This window comes from Macrobrachium nipponense, chromosome 26, assembly GCF_015104395.2.
Source record: "Macrobrachium nipponense isolate FS-2020 chromosome 26, ASM1510439v2, whole genome shotgun sequence".
Lineage (NCBI taxonomy): Eukaryota > Metazoa > Arthropoda > Malacostraca > Decapoda > Palaemonidae > Macrobrachium > Macrobrachium nipponense.
In genome coordinates this window covers 75,026,437-75,047,589 of record NC_087215.1, presented here as the reverse complement: position 1 = coordinate 75,047,589, position 21,153 = coordinate 75,026,437, and the positions used below count along the sequence as shown (strand labels likewise).

Below are 21,153 nucleotides of genomic sequence, written 5' to 3'. Positions count from 1 at the left end.
CTATTTTGTTTGGCAGTATGTACAGTAAAATAATGTACCTGTAATTGCATCACTTAAGGGGGCCGGCCGGCTAATGCCGTTTTTTAACGACAGGACTTTTGACATTCATACCACTTAATAAGGTGACTTGGGACATCTCCAAACCGCATATGATTTTCGCCTCTGACCTTCGGTTTTGTGACGCCAGGGCAATTTATCCAGAAAATAACCATTTTTCAAATTTTATCTCCTCCCTTGATATTTAATATTAAGACCTGGGATTACTACCATATATAGACCTGATGTCGACCTCCAATCAAATGGAGTTTTTTTTCTAAAAGTCATTTTTTTGCTAGATATGAATTTTTCAATATGGTAAAAAAATAAACTCTATAAATCACGAGAAAAAAATTTATAAAAAAAAAGACGAAACAAAAATTGGAAAAAAGGGCTCTATTTGATTGTTCTATAATGTGTTTCTGAGTTATATACCAAATTCCAATGTTATAGCTTTAAAACTAAGTGAGGAGATAGATTTTGAAGGTCAATAAGTATAGTTTTGAGATACGGGCGTTCAAAGTTTTCCTTCGTATTTCTATAAAGAAAATGTTAATAAATAATGATTAATATGAATGTATATTTCTTTTTTGTGTATTAATAAACCAAAACTATTTTATTTATCCTAATTTAATCATAAATGATGATCCCTTTGCTCATATATCGTAGCCTGGGGCACTGCTTGAGGCAAGATGGGGCACTCCTTCCTACGTTACCCCCTCTCTCCCCTTCACTAACTCGGCTTATTACAGCGAATTTTCTTCTGTATGTTAGCGAGATGTTTTCCTTGTATTTTCCTCTTTGGCATGATGACATTCTTGCCGAAACAAAGATAAACAAACGTAAATGCAAGAGAATGTCAAAGGTGACTCGAAAGGTGTACTCTCTTTTTACAAAGACAATTTAATAAATCATGATTACGTATTATGAATTTCATATTTCATTTTGGGTATTATTTGCTCAAAGATTGTAGCCTTGGGCATAGTGTGACGTGTGCTGTCAGGCAAGAACGGGGCGTTACTAGACAACCCTCCCCTCTCTCTTCACTAACTACGCGTATATTATGATATTCTGTAATAATGTTTGAGCGATTTTTCTTTGTCTGTATGTTAGCGAGATGTTTTCCTTGTCTTTTCCTCATTGGCATGATGAACTTCTTGCCGAAACATACATAAACATACGTAAAAGCAAGCGAATGTCACGAGGTGAAACTCGAACGTGTAATCTACTTGACGTCTATGGTCCAACTGATTCATGATTGAACCAGATACTCGCTTCAGACGCTTCTGCGAGCCACGGAATCTCTACAGATGCCATTTCTCACAATTTCTTTGCCAATAATTATCAAAATTTACGATAACAGAAGAAATATTGCATTTTCTTGTACGGATGAATGTTTTAGGCTTATTGAGTTATGTTTACTAATTACCCTGTAACTACGAAAGTAAGAGGAATTTTGAAGAAATATTTCGTATACGTATTCTCAATTGCCATATGAAGCTCCATGAATTTTTTCATGACTTTGCATTTTTCGCCCTATACCACCATATATAGGGGTTCCGGCCGGCCCCCTTAAGGGGACCGTCCGCTATGATGTCTATTTTTTTTATTTATTACGCAAAATACATAATTTTCATATATGTTTTAGATATATATAATACCTTCATCATATAAAAATTTCAAGTCATTTGATAAAAAACTTTTCGTTTTATTAGCAAAAATCATGATTTAAAAAAAAAAATTTGGTAGAGTTTTCTCCGCTAATATGACATCAGTTGTATTGAAAATCATACCATAAAAACTTCTTTATATACAGAAGAATTCTGTGTGGCAGAATTTTGATTTTTTAATTTTTTTATTTTTTATGAATTTTTTTTTTTTTTTTTAGTCTAGACACTCAAAAAATTCTAAAAAAAAGAAAAAAAAGATATCAAAATTCTGTCACACAAAATTATGGGATTTTTATTCCTCTTTCCAATGATATCTTTCTCTCTAAAATTGGATAATAAATAAACGAGTAATTTTTACCGACATGCGCATAAGTATGTTTTTGAGTTATGAGCTCCCAAAGATTTGCTATGTTAATTTTTGCTTTTTTCTTATAAAAGTCAAAACAACATTATTATAATTACTTTATTTGTACTTTTATTGTTGATTTCTACATCAAGGATCGTGGTCCTACCCCTAAAAGTGGTGTTAGTACCCTCAGCCGGACACCAGATAATGATGTTGACGGCGAGACATGAGACAATGAGGGCAGCTGAAAACAATTAATTTTCGTGTTTTTCTTTCAGCACACTCCTGGCCTTCGCTAATGTTGCTAGCCATAGTTGCTGAGTAGCCTTCTTGATCTTAGGTAACTTCGGCATTGCTATAAGTTCACTAAGAAGTTATAAAACCAACGTAAATAGCTAGTAACCAAACGCAAGTGCCTACGCGCATGTAACCACTTTGACGTCTGTGGCGTAACTGAGTCATTCTCCGAGTCTCGCCTATAAATAACCGCTCTGAGCAGCTCGCTTCTCGCCCAGTGTCACACTACCTTTCATTGCTACCAGATGTATGAGAATTTTGAAAAAAATCTTAAAAAATCGCTGTATATATGCAAAAATAAACACGCAAAAACGATTCTGTCAAACTCAAGTCATACAGACGACGCAGTTACGATGACGTCATCATTTAAAAACCGCCATATCTTCATTATTTGTGAAAATAATTGGCTGAAACTTCTGGAAAGCATGCACGGCATGTTTCTGCATAGATACAAGTAATAACTCGATTTTTTATTTTTTCAAATTGACATGTCATCCGCCATAGCGGACGGTCCCCTTAAATGGATTAGAAATGGCCCTTAGTGTCAAAATGGGGGGCTGTTTTCAAGAAACATCAGATATGTGGCAAAAGGTCTGATTCAATTGATTAAGGAAAAGGCATTTTGATCTCAATTCATGTAGTGAGGATAGCCACCTGAACAGTCACCACCAGAAACCAAAATAAATCTGAAATAGTCACCAGCCAATCACCCTCAACCTGCAAGTAGTTGCAAATACAATGTAGAGGCCAAGATATTTCCTCTAGTGAGCTGCCAACCTGCTCCTTTCAACATGAAATGATCTTCAGTCTCCCCCATATCAAATGAATAAGCAATATGAAGTTATAGTAGACACTATATTCACATCACCTGTCCATCTAATGTCTAAGGCCAGTCCCTTACGACACTCCTGATTGGCTGTTGGTAAGTCAATCACAAGGCTGGAAACTCTCAGTCTCTCTTGAGATTTCACATAGGCAGGATGTATGTTCCACCTCTCCTGAGGGAAATGTCTGTCAAACGTATCCCTCAGGAGAGGTGGAACATACACCCTGCCTAAGTGAATTCTCTCGAGACAGTTTCTAGCCCTGTGATTGGCTTATCTACAGCCAATCAGGAGCATCATAAGGGACTGGTCTAGACATCTTGTGCACAGTAGATGTGAATCTACTATAGGTGGAAGTTGTTATGACTGTCTGAACAGATGTGATAAGCAGTGTGCTGCTTACAACATGAAAGACTGCAGGAATACCTGGTCATACAAGAAAAAAGGTGGTATAGATTGACAAGATTACTACAACATGCCTTGTACTAGAAGACTACTCTTTCCAGAGACTATGATCCAATTTTCAGATTATAGTCTCTGAGAGTGAGGAAACTGTTGAAAAGCATAAGCAGAAAAGGGTAAAAGGAAACTAGGAAAAATGGTGTAACAGATTAACAAGAAGACTACTCTTTCCATGGCTTGGGATCCAAGTTTCAGCTTCCAGTTTTTTTGATAGGATAAGCAGAAAATGGTAAAATGTAAAAAATTTTAAACAATTTGTATTTTTCATAGCTAACAAACCTGAGGTCTTAACAATAAGATAATCTTCTAGTGCCAGCTGGAAACCAGTTAAAAAACAATCAAAGATTGTAAAGCAAAGAATCTGTGGCTTCTGGCAACTCATGCGTATACAAGGTGGATGCTAGTCACCAACTGGGCTTGGAACGTTGTGACGCACAAGTCCTTCTTTGACACCCTTGGAGAGTTGACTTTCCCTTTGCTCTACTCCACAAAACCTGGTTTTTTTTTTAGCAAAGCCTGTGGTTTTATCCACCCAAGAGTCCCGTGGACATCTACTTATTTAGATGGCCTTCCATGATTCCCATGTTGACCTTCCTTTGGGACAGGTGCAAATTGCAGTAGTTGTGCTTCATGCTTTTTCCTCTGCTTCGTCATCAGCTGTGTTATGTGTAATGCTGGTTCGTCTCCCGGAATGAAAAGTTATGGGATGCATAGCTAGTCCCAGCAGGACAGGAGATATGTTGTAAAACAAGGAGCACTTCTGAACTTGATGAAAGACAACCTCACATGAAATGATAAGATGGGAAATGAAGACGATAACGACCACAAAACGGCAAGATATTTGTAAGCAGCACTGATGTCAAACCTGCATTATTAGAATAAACAGGCTTCTTCCATATCTTGCAAGAAAACACTTCTTATTGCATATTGAAAAATTGAAAGAGAGAGAGAGAGAGAGAGAGAGAGAGAGAGAGAGAGAGAGAGAGAGAGATACTGTCTCAAGGTGATTCCTAGTTCACTGATTTCCTAGAAAACAATACTTCATATCAAGCACTCCAGAAGGAAGATGCAATGAAAATAAGCCAAAGTTCACAAGATACTGACAAGTAGGGTGTCTGAAGATGTCTTGATGAATCATGGTAACTTATCATGGGGAATCACTGATAAAGCAGCTATGTTTCAATGAATGACTCACAAAAACCCCATTCAAATGATCAGGTGTAAAAATTTATTATCTCAACTATCAACTCAACTTGTATGATGATGAAGGAAATTAAGAATATATGATAAAGTCATGAAACAATAAATTTAAGCCATAAATAAGACTTCTGGAGACTTAATTCCACTTGAAAAACATACTATGGACCCAAAACAACAGCCAGAGTTGTTAGTCAGGTATTTCACTAAGGAACCCAATACAGAGCTTAGGCAATGAACTACTGGCTCCTGAACATCATTTACATACACATCTCCAAATATCAATAGCTCACTTATTGATCACACCTCATTCTTTTTTTTTTCTTTTTTTTTTTTTTTTTTAGAAAAGCCAGACTAACAGCAATAAAAATGAACAGCAAAATAAGAGCCATGTAATGATATACCATATTCCATTCATCACCATACAAGAAATAATTAACAAACCAAGTGATTTCTCTGGAAAAAAGGAGGCTGAAGGGTTCCTGTCAGAGGTTATGAGATGCAATGCCAAAATATGAATAAGATGGATACAGTGGAAAATCAAATTTGGAAATATAATTCTTGAATAAAAATGCAACAGAAAAACATAATTTACCACACTTACCTCCTTGGTCTGTGGCATATCACTAATAATGCCATCAGTCAAAATCAGGAGAACAAAATATTTATCACCAGCTCTGTTGCTTGCTGCAAAGCGGGCAACGTGGTTGATAATGGGTGCAAAGTTGGTTGGTCCATACAACTGTACTCGACTCACACAGTTGCAGTATGCCTCAATAACACCTGAAAATAGAAAGACTAAGATCAAGCAAACAATAATCATCTCCAAAGATTAAGTCAATGGGAACAAATTTATAATTCCCCTTCAAATGACAAATGGTAGGTATTTAATGTACCAGCTATTTATTCAACTGTGCAACTGAAAGCCAGAGCACTTTTATTTCCCAAGCCTCTACAAAAATTTGTGAATGACTTTGCTAGTGTTAACCATTAAGTATACATCAGTTGGCAGCAAAACTTGCCAACAACATACAAATCTAAAATTTTAAACTACATACTTTTCATATTTCCTACTTATACAAGCAAGAGGGGACACAAAATTCACTTCCCTCATTAATGATCCTAATAATTCTACAGTTTGATTAATCTAGCACAAAAATGTGGATTTACTCACTTAAGAGAATGTTAACACTGTTTAAAAATTTTACATGGTTTCTTGTTAATTTTGCAAGCCATGAAAAATGATATTGTTAAACTACAATAAAGTTTTGTACATACTTACCTGGCAGATATATACTTAGCTATAGTCTCCGACGTTCCCGACAGAATTTTCAAATCCTCGGCGGCCACACGCGATAGGTAGGTCAGGTGGTCTACCTTACCCGCCGCTGGGTGGCGGATGTACGAACCACTCCCGTTAGCTTGTCAGATTTTTCTCTTCCACTTGTCTCCTGAGGGGAGGCTGGGTGGGCCATTAATCGTATATATCTGCCAGGTAAGTATGTACAAAACTTTATTGTAGTTTAACAATATCATTTTTGTACATGAACTTCCCTGACAGATATATACTTAGCTGATTGGCACCCTTGGTGGAGGGTAAGAGACAGCTAAATAATACAGGTAAGACGGGAAACAACTAATGTTGTAGGATATAAAAACCTTGGTTCTCACCTTTTCAGGATGAAGACTTCATAGATACTGTCTCTGAGTCTGCATTGCCTGGAGAGCTACAGCTAGGACGTGACCTGATGCTGAAAGACTCTCGGATCTACCACTGGGATATGTGATCCCCTATTGTGGTAGAATCCAAGTCGGATCCTGTTAGAGGGACCTTGTCCGCTTACCTAACAGATCCTTACCACTACCTCTGCAAGGAGCCAAAACCCACCAGACCACCTAACCAAAATACAAAGGGTTAATATTACGACAAAAAGAGGTGCCTCCTGCAACCTCTTTCAGACAACCAAAAAACAACAATATAAAATGATATTGTTATGATACAATAAAGTTTTATACATACTTACCTGGCAGATATATACATAGCTATTACTCCGTCGTCCGACAGAAATTCGAAATTCGCGGCACACGCGGCAGGTAGGTCAGGTGATCTACCCCCCCGCCGCTGGGTGGCGGGAATAGGAACCATACCCGTTTTCTAATTCATAATTTTTCTTCCAGCTGTCTCCTGAGGGGAGGCTGGGAGGGCCATTTAATTGTATATATCTGCCAGGTAAGTATGTATAAAACTTTATTGTATCATAACAATATCATTTTTATACATTCAACTTACCCGTCAGATATATACATAGCTGATTCACACCATTGGTGGAGGGTAAAAGACAGCTATTACTGAATATACAGGTAAACAACATACGTTGTAGGTAATAAATAAATAAAACCTTGGTTCCTATGTGTTTAGACGAAGGGTCGACTTCCTAGCTATTGCTAGTAGTCTGCTTCGTCTCAAGAGCCTCAGCGAGGATGTGACCTATGGCTAAGAGTTCTTGTAGATCTGTCAATGGGGTCTTATCCACTTACTTGACAGAATCTAGTGGTCATTTGTCAATGGGGTCTTATCCACTTACATGACAATACACCAATGCCTATTGGCATACTTTAAGGAGCACAACACCGATCCCGATCACCTGATCCTAACACGAGGGTTTGTGCTTAATTTGAAAAGAGCTATCCCCAAACTCATTTCAAATAAACCCAGAAAATAATACACTTATGTTAAAAAAAATTAAAAAATAATTCACTAGTTAAGGATCAGTGTCGTCTCCCTATCCCAGCAACGCATCCGTGGACACTTATAATAAAGAGAGAAGGATCTCTCATAGGCCCACTTGATCTCCTTCGTGCAAAGAGGAGTCAACACAGAGTTGCATCTCCCGTTATTACAGCTAATATGTCTCTCACGACATATTGTTATGGAAAGAACAAGAATTGTTAAAATCCCGCACTTCAAGCGCTTTTAATTCTTAGCTGTTTGAAGGAATCGTCGAGTTACTCAAGAAGTGCTTTAGAGATTCCACTGTTCCAAAGAAGACCAGGGCTTTCTTTGAAATAGAACTCTTCTGGATGAAGCCCAGAGCCTGGCTTGCGCTGGCGCTTCGCGCCTGCCTGGCTCCTCGCGCCAGTCTGGCGCCTCGCGCCTGGCTGGCGCCTCGCGCCTGCCTGGCGTCTCGCGCCTGGCTGGCGTCTCGCGCCTGGCTGGCGCCTGGCTGTTGCCTCGCGCCTGGCTGGCGTTTCACTTTGAGCTTATGGCCTCCGTAACAAGGGGAGGTAATTTTAGTCAGCTACATCCAGTAGACGATAGGAAATCTAATAGTCCGAGAGACCAGTCTTCCTCCGAGGAGGATCATACTTGATACTTCCGTTGCTAACGAGCACTCTTCCTACATGTTGAAGAGTTCTCTTGTTGCAAAATCTTCCCTATCCTTGTACGAAGGCAGGGAAAGAGCCTGGAAGTCTAAGGAGATTCTGAGCTGAAATTGGGAGGATTCCTGATTTCTAGCTCTTTAAATATCTCTACGAACCTTCTGGGAAGTGGTTTTTTTAAGCCCTCATCGTATTCCAAAGACTCTGTCAGCAAACGTTTAAACCTTATCTCCTTTTGTAGATGAGAATGTAAATACATTGCTGGACAACGAATCCTTTTATCTGAAAGCGTTGATCCAGGAATAAAAGGTTTTAGTTCTTTTGCCAAACATACCATGCTGGCAGGAACCCATTGCCTAGTCTTTCTAGAATTTGATTCCAGATTCCAAGCCCAAAATTTCACTTGTCATTTTGGTCCTTTAGTACCAAGAGAAAACATTGATGAGAGCAGTTCCCTCTTGTCAGAACACGGAATCTGAGGCCCAAATAGGATCCCATTGTAATTATAAGATCTCCTAGTCTTGTCGTATAGAGGTATTGTATAAGATCCCGAAGATCTTAATGCTCTGCTATCTCCAATTCCCTTTATAGAGACAGAGTATATATAGCCTTTTACTGCGTTCTTTGATAGCAGAAATATACCAAGGTGATTCTTCCCTCTGAAAGGGAAGAAAAAACCTCTATGTGGTTCACAGAGGTATCGGAAGAGGACAGTTTCCTCATTCCCTCTCGCACTATCTGCAGTCCTCATATATCTTATTCATGACTACTGTCATTACCTTGAAACATCCTCTCATTCATGTCCACTTCTGGTCAGTCTGCACGCAGACAGACTCAGAGTGGAGAGGTTGTTAAGGTCAATTTAAAAATAGATGCTGAAAGAATATTCAGACTGTCTTGGAAAAGACTTCAAAAACTTGCTGTGAGAAGAACGTGACCTCTGTGAATCCAACCTCTCTAAGTCTAAAATGAGCATAACGTATTATCCTCTCTTTCTTTGACGCTCTTTGTCTTACATTCTGTAAAGAGTTTATATTGTAGGGGAAAAAAGACTAAATTTTATTCCCCTTTCTATAAAATAAAGATGGCGTAAATTGCTACCTCTCTCTCATATTCTTTCTTCCCTTCCTTGTGCCTGGGCAACGAGAGAACGGAAAATTCTATCATCGTTCTTCAGCAAAAGAACAAATTATTATTATCCTATTCTCCTAATAAATGATCCAGGATCGAGGAGAATCATTCAAGATTCCTATCCTAGGACATCAGGCCGTAATGTACGGTTCAGATACTTGAAAGAGTCTCTCACCCAATACTGAGAGCTCCTACGAGTCTTTTCCAGTACCAAAACATTACAAGGTCTCCCTTGTTATATGTTTACATAGGAGTAGGATAATATAACACCTGTTAATAACAATGAAAGAGGAGAAAGAGAGCTGCATTGTTCAAGGGACTAGCCAAAAACGTGCAATAAAAAAGGGGTTGCCAAGGTCTTTCTAAAACCTGCACCCAGATTAACTTATGAGTCCGATATATTTTCTATCACTTGTCTCATAAGGTTGAGGAAAACGAGAGACTTCTAACGATATTGGTTCTCTTCACCATGTAAAGGACTATAAAGCAGAAGAACCCACTTATCCTGACACGAACTACGTTCGCCTGTGCGATTCTAGAATAATTGTCAGTAGAGGGTTGATCTGGCAAAGAAAGTTTCTCCCAAAACAAAACTCCTTTTTGCCAGGAAAGAAGTCGCTCATGCGACCACTATATCACCTGACATGAGAAGTCTGTTCTTGTTAGAGACTTCCGCAATTTCAGTTTATCCTGACAAGGGCCACGGCCGCCTGTGCGATAACTTGTGTCCCTGTCAGGAAAAAACTGATCTTGTGTCAGTTCTCAAAGAGGAAACTCTTGGAAAGTCTATCTCCAAATACTGAGAAATTGGAGATCCTGATGTCTTGCGCTTGGTTGGTCGCCTCGCTCCTGGGAGGAGTCACGCTTCTGGCTGGCGTCTTGCGACTTGCAGCGTCCTCCCGTTTACCTGGCGCCTCTCTCCTGGAAGGAGTCACGCCTCTGGTTGACGTCACGCGCCTTGGAGCGTCCTCGCGCTTGCCTCGCGCCTCTCTCCTGAGAGGCGTCCCGCTTCTAGTTGACGTCTCGCGCCTCGAAGCGTCCTGGCGCTTGCCAAGCGTCCTGGCGCTTGCCTAGCGCCCCGCTCCTGGGAGGCGTCATGCTTCTGGCTGGCGTCAACCGCTTTGGAGCGTCCTCGCGCTTGCCTGGCAACTCTCTCCTGAGAGGCGTCACGCTTCTTGTTGACGTCTCGCGCCTCATAGCGTCCTGGCGCTTGCCTCTCGCCGTCCCGCTCCTGGGAGGCGTCAATGCTTTTCTGGCTGGCCTGTCAAACCAGCTTTGGAGCGTCCTGACGTTTTGCCTGGCGACTCTCTCCTGAGAGGCGTCCTGCTTCTTGTTGACGTCTCGAGCCGGCGAGCGTCCTGGCGCTTGCCTGGCGCCTCGCTCCTGGGAGGCGTCCTGCTTCTGGTTGACGTCACGCGCCTCGTAGCGTCCTCGCTTAATTCTTCCGTATCCCCCCCCCTCTTTTTTCTTGAATAAGAAATATTTTAAATACGGTTGTGTCGTTTCTCGAAAGACTTAACCATAGCGTAGTCTTGAAGTGAAACTCTATTACATCTCTCTTCTCACTAAGTATGTACTCTAATAAGACATGCTTTCGTAAGTATTAGTGCATTGAATAATATAATGTTCTGCTGCATTAGAATCCCTTTTAATCATGTTATCTACGGTAAACAGCATTGAAAGGTTGTAATATCTTTCTTATTGAAAGCTTCCTAACAAAAGGCAGACAATATTTTATTTATGATAGCTTCAGTATTCCCTCAATCCGAGGCTAAGACCACGATTGTAGGGAAGAAATACGGTTAGTTATCCCATTCCGCAGGAGAGAGAGCTGTAACCGACCGCTCACGACTGAGAACAACATGGTACTGCCGCTGGTCTCTCTCTCAATTCAAAGCGAACGCAGTCTTCGAAAGCCGACTGGCCTTCCCTTTCCAGAGTTGCCAGTTACTCCATTTAATAAAGGAATCTATTAAAATTTTTATCGAGCTTCAGGAAGTTTTATATAAGCATAATTAAGCGAACGAGACTTCGACAAGTCTAGAAACTAAATAGGTGTCGTCTAAACAATCCTTTTAAACAATTTCTCTAGGAAAGTCCTAGAAGGGTACTGGTAATTCATGGAAACCTCTTCTAACACTAAGAAAAATGTTTCTATCCTACTCTCAATTTACCAATAAAGATATGCTTCTCCGATCACTTCTCGAAGACACGAAAGCATCATATAACTCATACTCTAGCGTAACAGAATACTCTATAATACTGTTACATTAAGGTAAACCATATTAATTTAGGAAATTTTGTAAGGATTTCAGTTGACCATTATAGCATAAATTTCGCATTTGAACTATATCCAAAGTCTACAATTTGCAAATATGATATTGTAGATTCTGCGGAGTAAGAAGGTGATGAGGATGCAACAACTACTAGTACTGTTACTACTATAATTGCTCGTTAACACAAGAGCTAATAAAGCTTCTATAGGATAGTTACTTTTCTGACTTCCCCAACTAGGAAGAAAGATATACATTTCTCAATCAAACTAAAACTTATTTTGTATTAACGAATAAATATTCCCTTTCATGAAATGTATAAGTAAACCCTTCGCTTTCGTGAAAGTGCATGAGTGTCTACCGAAAACTTCGGTAGTTACACGTCACTAATCTTCGAAATTTTCGAAGTTAATATTATCAAAAAGTTAACAAAAGCGTATGCCGAACCAAAGATCCATTACTTCCCTGTAAAAGTTAGCCCAGACGATCGATGGCGATGAAACACGAAAATCCATCAGGAGGAACTGCAAACGTTGTTTACATTCCAGCGACAGAAAAATTATGAATTAGAAAACGGGTATGGTTCCTATTCCCGCCACCCAGCGGCGGGGGGGTAGATCACCTGACCTACCTGCCGCGTGTGCCGCGAATTTCGAATTTCTGTCGGACGACGGAGTAATAGCTATGTATATATCTGACGGGTAAGTTGAATGTATAAAAATATAGGGTAACATATAAAAAATTTACACAGGATAAGTTTCAGCTCCCTGCCCCAGCACCGAATCCGCCGATACGAAAGGACCCAAGACGAAGCATTTATCATATGTGATTTTTACATCACGTAGGTAGTGGTTTGCGAAAACCGATTGGCATCTCCAAAAAGTCGCCTCCATCAAGTTCCGCACAGACATATTTTTTCTGAATGCAAGCGAAGTTGCGATGGCTCTCACCTCATGAGCTTTCACTTTCAGTAGTCTAAAATGTTCTTCCTTACAGGCAACATGTGCCTCTGTAATAAGGCTTCTCAGAAAAAAGGAAAGAGCATTCTTCGACATGGGCCGAGTGGGGTCCTTTACAGAGCACCAAAGCACATCTTGATTAGCCTTAAGTTGTTCCTTCCTCTTAAGGAAATACTTCATAATTCTCATAGGGCAAAGAGTTCTATCAGGCTCTTCCCCTACTAGAAAAGATAAATTACAAACTTCAAAGCTCCTGGGCCAAGGCCGTGATGGGTTTTCATTCTTTGCAAGGAAATTTGGAAGAAACGAACACACCATAGAATCTTCCTTAAACCCTACATTGCCCTCGATAGCTTGGAGCTCACTCACTCTCTTAGCTGTAGCTAGGGCCAAAAGGAAGATAGCCTTCTTCGTCAGATCCTTGAAAGAGGCTAAGCCAGGAGGTTCGAATCTAGACGATCCAAGCAATTGTAGAACTACGTCTAGATTCCAGTTCGGTACTACATGAGGACGCTTAATGGTTTCAAATGATCTAATAAGATCATGCAGGTCCTTATCATCGGATATATTTAAGCCTCTATGCCGAAATACCGCCGCCAACATACTGCGGTATCCCTTAATAGTTAACACAACCAGATGACATTCTTCTTTGAGGAAAATAAGGAAATTCGCAATTTGGGTCACACAGGTACTGGAAGAGGAAATGTTCTTCCTCTTGCACCAACGTCTGAAGACATCCCACTTTGACTGATATACAAGCAAGGTGGAAGGTCTCCTCGCTCTTGCGATTGCTTTAGCAGCTGTTGCTGAAAAGCCTTTCGCTCTGACCAAACTTTGGACAGTCTGAAGCCAGTCAGACTGAGAGCGAGGAGATTTTTGTGGTACCTGTCGAAGTGGGGTTGTCTGAGTAGATCGCTCCTTAGCGGGAGCGATCTTGGAAGGTCCACCAACCATTCCAGTACCTCTGTGAACCATTCTTGGGCCGGCCAAAAGGGAGCGATTAAGGTCATTCTCGTTGAATCGGACTCTACGAAACTTCTTGATGGTTAGCCCCAGGATCTTGAAGGGGGGGGGGGGAAACGCGTAGACGTCGAGTCCGTTCCAGTCTAGAAGAAGAGCATCTATTGCTAATGCCTCTGGATCCGATATCGGAGAGCAGTAAGGATCCAGCCTCTTGTTCTTTGACGTGGCAAAGAGGTCTATGTGTGGCCTGCCCCATAATTTTCACAGGCTCTGGCATACATCCAGATGAAGGGTCCACTCTGTGGGAAGGACCTGATCTTTCCTGCTGAGGAGATCTGCTCTTACATTCCTTTCTCCCTGCACGAACCTGGTGAGAAGCTTGATTCCCTCTTTCTTCTGCCCACAGAAGAAGGGTCTCTTGCTGTCTCGTACATGGGAGAAAGGGTATGCGGTACCCCCCGTTTCCTGATTATTATGCCAGAGCTGTAGTGTTGTCCACGTTGACCTGCTACTACCGATCTTCTGACTTTGGGCTCGAAAGCCTTCAGAGCCAACCACACAGCCATCAACTCCTTTCTGTTGATGTGCCAGGTTACCTGGTCCCCCACCCAGGTACCTGACACTTCGCTGGTTCCCAGAGTTGCCCCCCCACCCCGGGTGTCCGACGCGTCGGAGAACAACACCAGGTTGGGGGTCTGGGATTGAAGAGACAGTCCCTTCGCAAAGAGGTTGGGATCTGTCCACCATAAGAGATGTTTCTTGACGGTCCTGGGATAACGACAGGGAGAACGTCAAAAAATCCTGAGAACGACGACTCCAATTCCGATGAAGAAAGAATTGGAGCGGTCTCAGGTGCAACCTTCCTAGGGAAACGAATTGCTCCAGCGAGGAGAGCGTCCCCAGCAGACTCATCCACTCCTCCACTGTGCATACTTCTTTCCCTAAGAAAGGTTGTTACTCTCTCGAATCCTCGGGCTATCCTTTCCTGAGAGGGAAAAGCCCGAAAACTCAGAGAGTTCATCTGTATCCCGAGATACACACACTCTTGCTCGGGAATTAGTGACGACTTCTTGAAATTGACGAGAAGTCCCAAAGCCTTCGTCAATTCTAAAGTTACTTGTAAGTCCTTCAAACAACGATCTTCTGATTGGCCCTTATTAGCCAATCGTCGAGGTACATGGATATCCTCACCCCTTTCAAATGAAGCCATTGAGCCACATTCCTCAAAATCCCCGTGAACACTTGAGGGGCCGTCGAGAGGCCGAAAACACGAGCCCTGAACTGAAAATTTTCCCCCATCATGAATCTGAAAAAGAACTTCCTCGAGGAAGGATGGATCGTTACGTGGAAGTAAGCGTCCTGTAAATCCAAGGAAACCATCCAGTCCCCTGGACGAAGTGCTGCCAGCACTGATGAAGGCGTTTCCATCGTGAACTTCTTCTTTTCTACGAAGAGTTCAGGGCGCTTACGTCCAACACCGGTCTCCATCCCCCTGAGGACTTCGGAACTAGGAAAAGGCGGTTGTAGAAGCCCGATGAATGATGGTCTGTCACTAGTTTGATAGCCCCCTTCTCCAGCATCGATCTACTGCTAAGATGGAGAGCTTGATTCATGATGGGGTCTCTGTACCTGGCCGTCAGTTCCCTTGGGATGGTCGTCAAGGGAGGTCTTTCGACGAAAGGGATGAGGTAACCTCTCCTCAAAATAGAAAGGGTCCAAGGATCCGCCCCTTTTTGGGCCCAGACTTCTGCAAACTCTAAGAGTCTGGCGCCCACCGTTGTTTGAAGGACTTGCAAGTTATTTGGGGGCTTTAACAGACTTGGCGAAAGTCTTACCCCTTCTTGAAGGTCTACGACCTCTAACGTAGAGGTTCTTGATGAAGACGCCCCTCGAAAGGGTTCTCGAACACTTGCCTTTTCCTTCTTAGCCTTGGTAGGGAAGGAAGGGTGAGGTTTTCTTGCCGACTGTGCCAAAAGGTCCTGGGTGGCTTTGGCCGAAAGTGATCTCGAAATGTCCTGCACTCGATGTAGGGATAACTAAGCAGACAGAGGAGCAAACAGCAAAGAAGACCTCTGGCATGGGAGACAGACTTCGTTAAGAAGGAACAATAAACAGACCTCTTCTTCACGACCCCGGGCCCCATACAGGGAGGCGATTTCACTCGCTCCGTCTCTTACCGACTTGTCCATACAAGATAAAACACACATGAGATCTTCTGGCGAAAATGACTCTGGCACTTCAATTTCTTGGCTAGGACCCCCAACGACCAATCAAGGAAGTTAAATACTTCTAGCACTCTAAACATGCCTTTTAGCATGTGATCCAATTCATTCATTGCCCAAGTCGTCTTAGCAGAGTTAAGGGCAGTTCTCCTTGTCGAATCTACCAGCGCCGAAAAATCCGAATCAGCCGAAGACGGTAGACCCAATCCTAAGGACTCTCCTGTTTCGTACCAGAAACCAGCGCGTCCTGATAACTTCGAAGGAGGAAAAGCGAACATCGTTTTCCCCGCTTCTTCTTTGGAAGCCATCCAGGAACCAAAACTCCTCAGTGCCTTCTTCTTGGAAAAAGAGTTGGCTTCATCTCACACAAGAAGAACTCTTCGCTGTCTTCGCCGTTGAAAAAAGTGAGTGAGGAGAAGGAGGAGCCGTAGGAGTAAGGGAATCCCTAAAAACTTGCAAAAGTAGCTCTGTAAGCTTCTTGTAAGAGGACACAGCAGCAGAAGTGTTCGGTTCCTCATCCGAACCTTCTAGGACGTCTTGTCGAGGCGAGCGCGGAAGATCCTTAGGTGACGAAGGGATCCTAGTAGGAGTTGAGCGAGAGGTTGGAGAACGCCCTCTCTTAGAAGAGTTCCCACATCCACTGGAGAACGATGAGAAGATCTGGGTTGTCTACGATGAGACTCCCTCTTCGAGATAGACGGAATCTCAGCCGAAGGAGAGGTAGGGCTCCTACTCCGAGAATCCTCGGAAACATCCACAGGGCGCTTACGAGGAGGCGAGCGCCTACTAGACTCTTTGCGCCTATCCTGAGGCGAGCGGCTGCCAGGAGAAGAGCGCCTATCGAGAGCAGAGCACTTGCGCGGCTCTCCATACCTGTCCAGTTGCGTACGATCAACGGAAGTTCGACTGGAAGGCGAAATGCGCCTACTAGAAAGGAAGGCCTGCTTGCGAGACTCTTGACGTCTAACAAGAGGGTTTTGTTTTAATTGTTTTATATTTTCTTTTAATCTTTATTATACGTAAATTTTTTATTTTTAAATTATTTATTTTTTAATTTTATAATATTTTTTTTATTTTTAACTTTTCTTTGATTAAAATTCAGGAGAAGGGCGCTTCAAAGCTAACGAGCGCCTACCTGGAGAAGGGCGCTTCCGAGATTCCTGGTGCCTACCAAGAACAAACGTTCATGAGTAGTGCGCCTAGAAGCGGGAGAGCGCCTACACGGAGAAGGGCGCTTGAAAGACTCTTGTTGCTGCCCCGAGGAGAATAATCAGGAGTATGACGCCTTAAAAGGAGACGAGCGCCTACTAGTAGATCGATGTGCAAGTAGGCTCTTGGCGCCTACCTTGCGGGGAGCGGCTAACAGCAGGCCGTCTTATCATGCACACGACTCCTACCAGACTCTTGATGCTGTCAGGAGAGAAGTCACGATCCGACACTCGAGGAGAGTGACATCTGGAAGAAGAACGCCTACTTGTTTAAGGCGCCTTCTAGGATCTTGAGGCTGCTGAGGAGAAGTCTCACGCGAGGGAGTTGAAGAAATAGTGTGATGAGCAGGTGCAGTGCGCTTACCGGAAGCGGGAATCCAATCTGGAGAAAAAACTTCTTTCTCCATAGAGCGTCCAACCGATGTTTGGCGCCTTGAAGTCGAAAGAGAGCCAGGCGAGCGAGGGCGCTCACGCGAGCCCCTACCTTCATACGAAACCTCCCCATATGAAGGAGAACACCTAAAAAGAGGAGAACGATCCTCTGAAGAGCGGCGCCTAGATCTCTTGATCGGAAGAGAAACGTCCTTCTTCCTACGTGATCTAAACTGCTAGAGAGTCAACTGCTAGAGCCGTGATCTGAGCTTGAAGTCCCGCGAGTACTCTCGTAGGAGAATCTTGTTGTTCTTCTCGGAGCAGGCGCCAGGCGCGAGCGCGAGAAGAAGAACGATCACAGGATTTCTTGGGTTTCTTCGCCTCCCCACCGACGATTCGTCTTCCGGAAAACCTCCGGACTAGAAGCCAAAGGACTGCAGGGAGCCTTCCAAGCCCTCTTCAACGGGCGCGACGCATCCGGGGAGTTCCGCCAACCTCTCGTCGGAGAGGGAGAAGACGAAGAGGAGAAGCATTGGCGTAGGAGCATCCTTCTTGTAGCGATCCTGAGGCAGCCTGGGAGCGTACTTCAGGATCTGCCGAGGGGAACGCCTGACCGGTGGGGTTCTCCCTAGCCCTCTTGCGGCTTTCGACTTTCCTACTCCACTGGAACTGGGAGTCTGGAAGAGGTCTAGGCCTAGAGGCACTAAGGAGCCGGTCAAACGCACCCTCCACAACACTGGGGACACTGCACTGATCACTAACACTCTCCTTACCTTCCAACTGACGAATCTTCTGATCCATAGAAAGAATCGTGGCTCTCAGAGCTGCCACCTCCGAAGGCGAATCTTCGGCTTCGGTGCGGGGAGCAGGGGCTGCAACTTGGGAAGAAGGTTCTAAATCTACGTTAGTATTAGGATCCACATCCAACTCACTCATTCTAGATCTACTAGAACTTCTAGAGGAAGCCTTACGCACTCTATCACGTTCCAACTTCCTAACATAAGAAGAGAGAGCCTTATATTCTTCTTCATTCAATCCCTTACATTCACTACAAGGGTTAGCAAAAGAACATTCATTATCCCTGCATTTCATGCAAACCGTGTGGGGGTCTACCGAAGCTTTCGGCAACCTCACCTTACATCCTTCATTCACGCAAACCCTAAACAAAACCGAAGTTTTAACTACTGAATCTAGGTCAGACATCGTTAAAAAAAATCAAAATCAAAATCAAACCGGTCCACAATCAGCGTATGCCAAGCCAAACAAAGCGAATACGTCACCAAAAGAATTCCAAATTAACTCCAGGCAAGCGAGAATCGAAAAACTATCGAGAGGAACCGACAACAGTTGTTATCGTTCCCGCGACAGAGAAAAATCTGACAAGCTAACGGAGTGGTTCGTACATCCGCCACCCAGCGGCGGGTAAGGTAGACCACCTGACCTACCTATCGCGTGTGCCGCGAGATTTGAAATTCTGTCGGGAACGTCGGAGACTATAGCTAAGTATATATCTGTCAGGGAAGTTCATGTACAAAAATGATATTGTTAAGATACAATAAGGTTTTGTACATACTTACCTGGCAGATATATACTTAGCTATAGACTCCGTCGTCCCCGACAGAAATTCGAATTTCGCGGCACACGCTGCAGGTAGGTCAGGTGATCTACCGCCCCTGCCGCTGGGTGGCAGGAAATAGGAACGATTACCGTTCTAGAAACCATATTTTCTCTTCCACCTGTCTCCTGAGGGGAGGTTGGGTGGGCCATCAATCGTATATATCTGCCAGCCAGGTAAGTATGTACAAAACCTTATTGTATCTTAACAATATCATTTTTGTACATGGAACTTACCCAGCAGATATATACTTAGCTGATTGACACCCTTGGTGGTGGGAAAGAGACAACTATTTACTGAATAGACAGGTAAACAACATACGTTGTAGGTAATAAATAAATAAAACCTTGGTTCCTACTTGATCAGGCGGAAGACTCCATGGCTAATGCCTAGGAATCTGCTTCGCCTCAAGAGCCTCAGCGAGGATGTGACCTAGGCTAAGAGTTCTTGTGGGTCTGTCGATGGGGTCTTATCCATTTACTCGACAGAGCCTCTTACATGACAATATGCCTATGCCTAGTGGCATAATTAAGGAGCACAACACCGATCCCGATCACCTGATCCTAACACGAGGGTTAGTGCTTAAGTTGAAAAGAGTTATCTACAAACTCCTTTCAAACAACCCAAAGAAAAAACACGACGTTAAATAAAATTTAACTCACTAGTTAAGGATCAGTATCTGCTCCCTATCCCAGCAATGTATCCGCAGACACGTATCAACCAAGAGAGAAGGATCCCTCGAAGGTTATCTTGACATCCTTCGGATAATGGGAAGTCAACACAGAGTTGCATCTCCCGTATGTGACTGCTAATATGTCCTTATGACATATTGTTAGGGAAAGAACAAGAATTTGGAAAAGCTCGCACTTCATGCGCTTTTAATTCTCAGCTGTTTGAAGGAATCATCAATGCACTTATCAAGTGCTTAAGAGATCACAATGTCTCAAAGAAGCAGGGCGTTCTTTGATATAGATCTCTTCTGGTGAAGCCTGGAGCCTGGCTAGCGCTTCGTGCCTGCAGGCGCCTACGCCTGTCTAGCGCCTCGCGCCTGGCTGGAGCTTGCGCCTGAATGGCCGCCTAGAGCCTGGCTGGAGCCTCGCGCCTAGATGGTGCCTTGCGCCTGGCTGGCGCCTCGCGCCTGACTGGTGCCGATTGGCTCCTCCTTCCTGGCTAGCGCCTCGCGCCTGGCTGGAGCCTTGCGTTCTGGCTGGTGCCTTGCGCCTGGAAGGCACCTGGAGCCTGGCAGAAGACTTCATGATTACTGTCTATGAGTCTGCATGCCTCAAGAGTTTCAGCGAGGTAGGGACCTATGACTGACAAACCCCTTCTGGATCATGTCAATGGGGGCTAGCCCGCTTACACGACAGAGCCATTCTCGGATCGTGCCAATGGGGGCTGACCCACTTACATGGCAGAGCCTTACCTGTTATCATATCAATGGGGACTAGCCCTCTTACATGACAGAGCTTTAGGTTTCTCTTTACTGGAAGGAGCCTTGCGTCTGGATGGATCCTCAATCCTGACTGGAGCCTAGCCTTGAAGGAGCCTGGCACCTGGGATGGCGCCTGGCTGGCTCTAGAGCTGGCTGGCTCCTAGAAGCCTGGCTGGCTCATAGAGCCTGGCTGGCTCCTAGAGCCTGGTTGGCTCCTAGAGCCTGGCTGGCTCCTAGACCTGGCTGGCTCCCTAGAGCCTGGCTGGCTCCTAGAGCCCTGGCTGGTCTCCTAGAGCCTGGCTGGCTCCTAGAGCCTGGCTGGCGCCTCGCGCCTGGCTTGGCTCCTCCACACTTGCTGGAGCTTCGAGCTTGGAAGAGTCTCTAGGCTGTCTGGCGATGTCCACATCGGACACTCTTATATCTGTCCGATTTGTTTCGCCTCTGGCGCATTTGCGCCAGGTTGGAGGCCCGCTCCTTCTCAGTATCCGACCATGGAACAGAGTTCCTTGAACTGTCCGCCTCTGCCGTTTTTCGCCTGTATTGGCATTTGGCGCTTGGCTGGCGCTACATTGTCCGAGAGTCCTGAACAACCACATAGTTTATCAGGAGACTGGAGAAGGGTGGAAGAAATTCTTCCCCTTTGAGCTTTTGGCCCCTAGCAAGGGGAGGTGATTTTAGTCAGCTACACCCAGTAGACAACAGGATATCTAACAATACGAGAGAGAAGAGTCTTCCTCCGAGGAGGATCCTTCGTGAACACTTCTT

The 21,153-nt window shown here is 43.7% G+C and overlaps 1 protein-coding gene across 9 annotated transcripts in view; it reads right to left on the bottom strand.

The window, feature by feature from the left end:
* Nucleotides 1-21,153, bottom strand: part of LOC135200446 (copine-8-like) — a 138,432-nt gene that overhangs the window by 43,203 nt on the left and 74,076 nt on the right. For all 9 annotated transcript variants that reach the window (XM_064229086.1, XM_064229085.1, XM_064229084.1 and 6 more), the window contains exon 6: nt 5,437-5,615. In XM_064229086.1, coding sequence (XP_064085156.1) covers nt 5,437-5,615 — 179 coding nt within the window. The remainder of the gene's footprint in view (nt 1-5,436; nt 5,616-21,153) is intronic.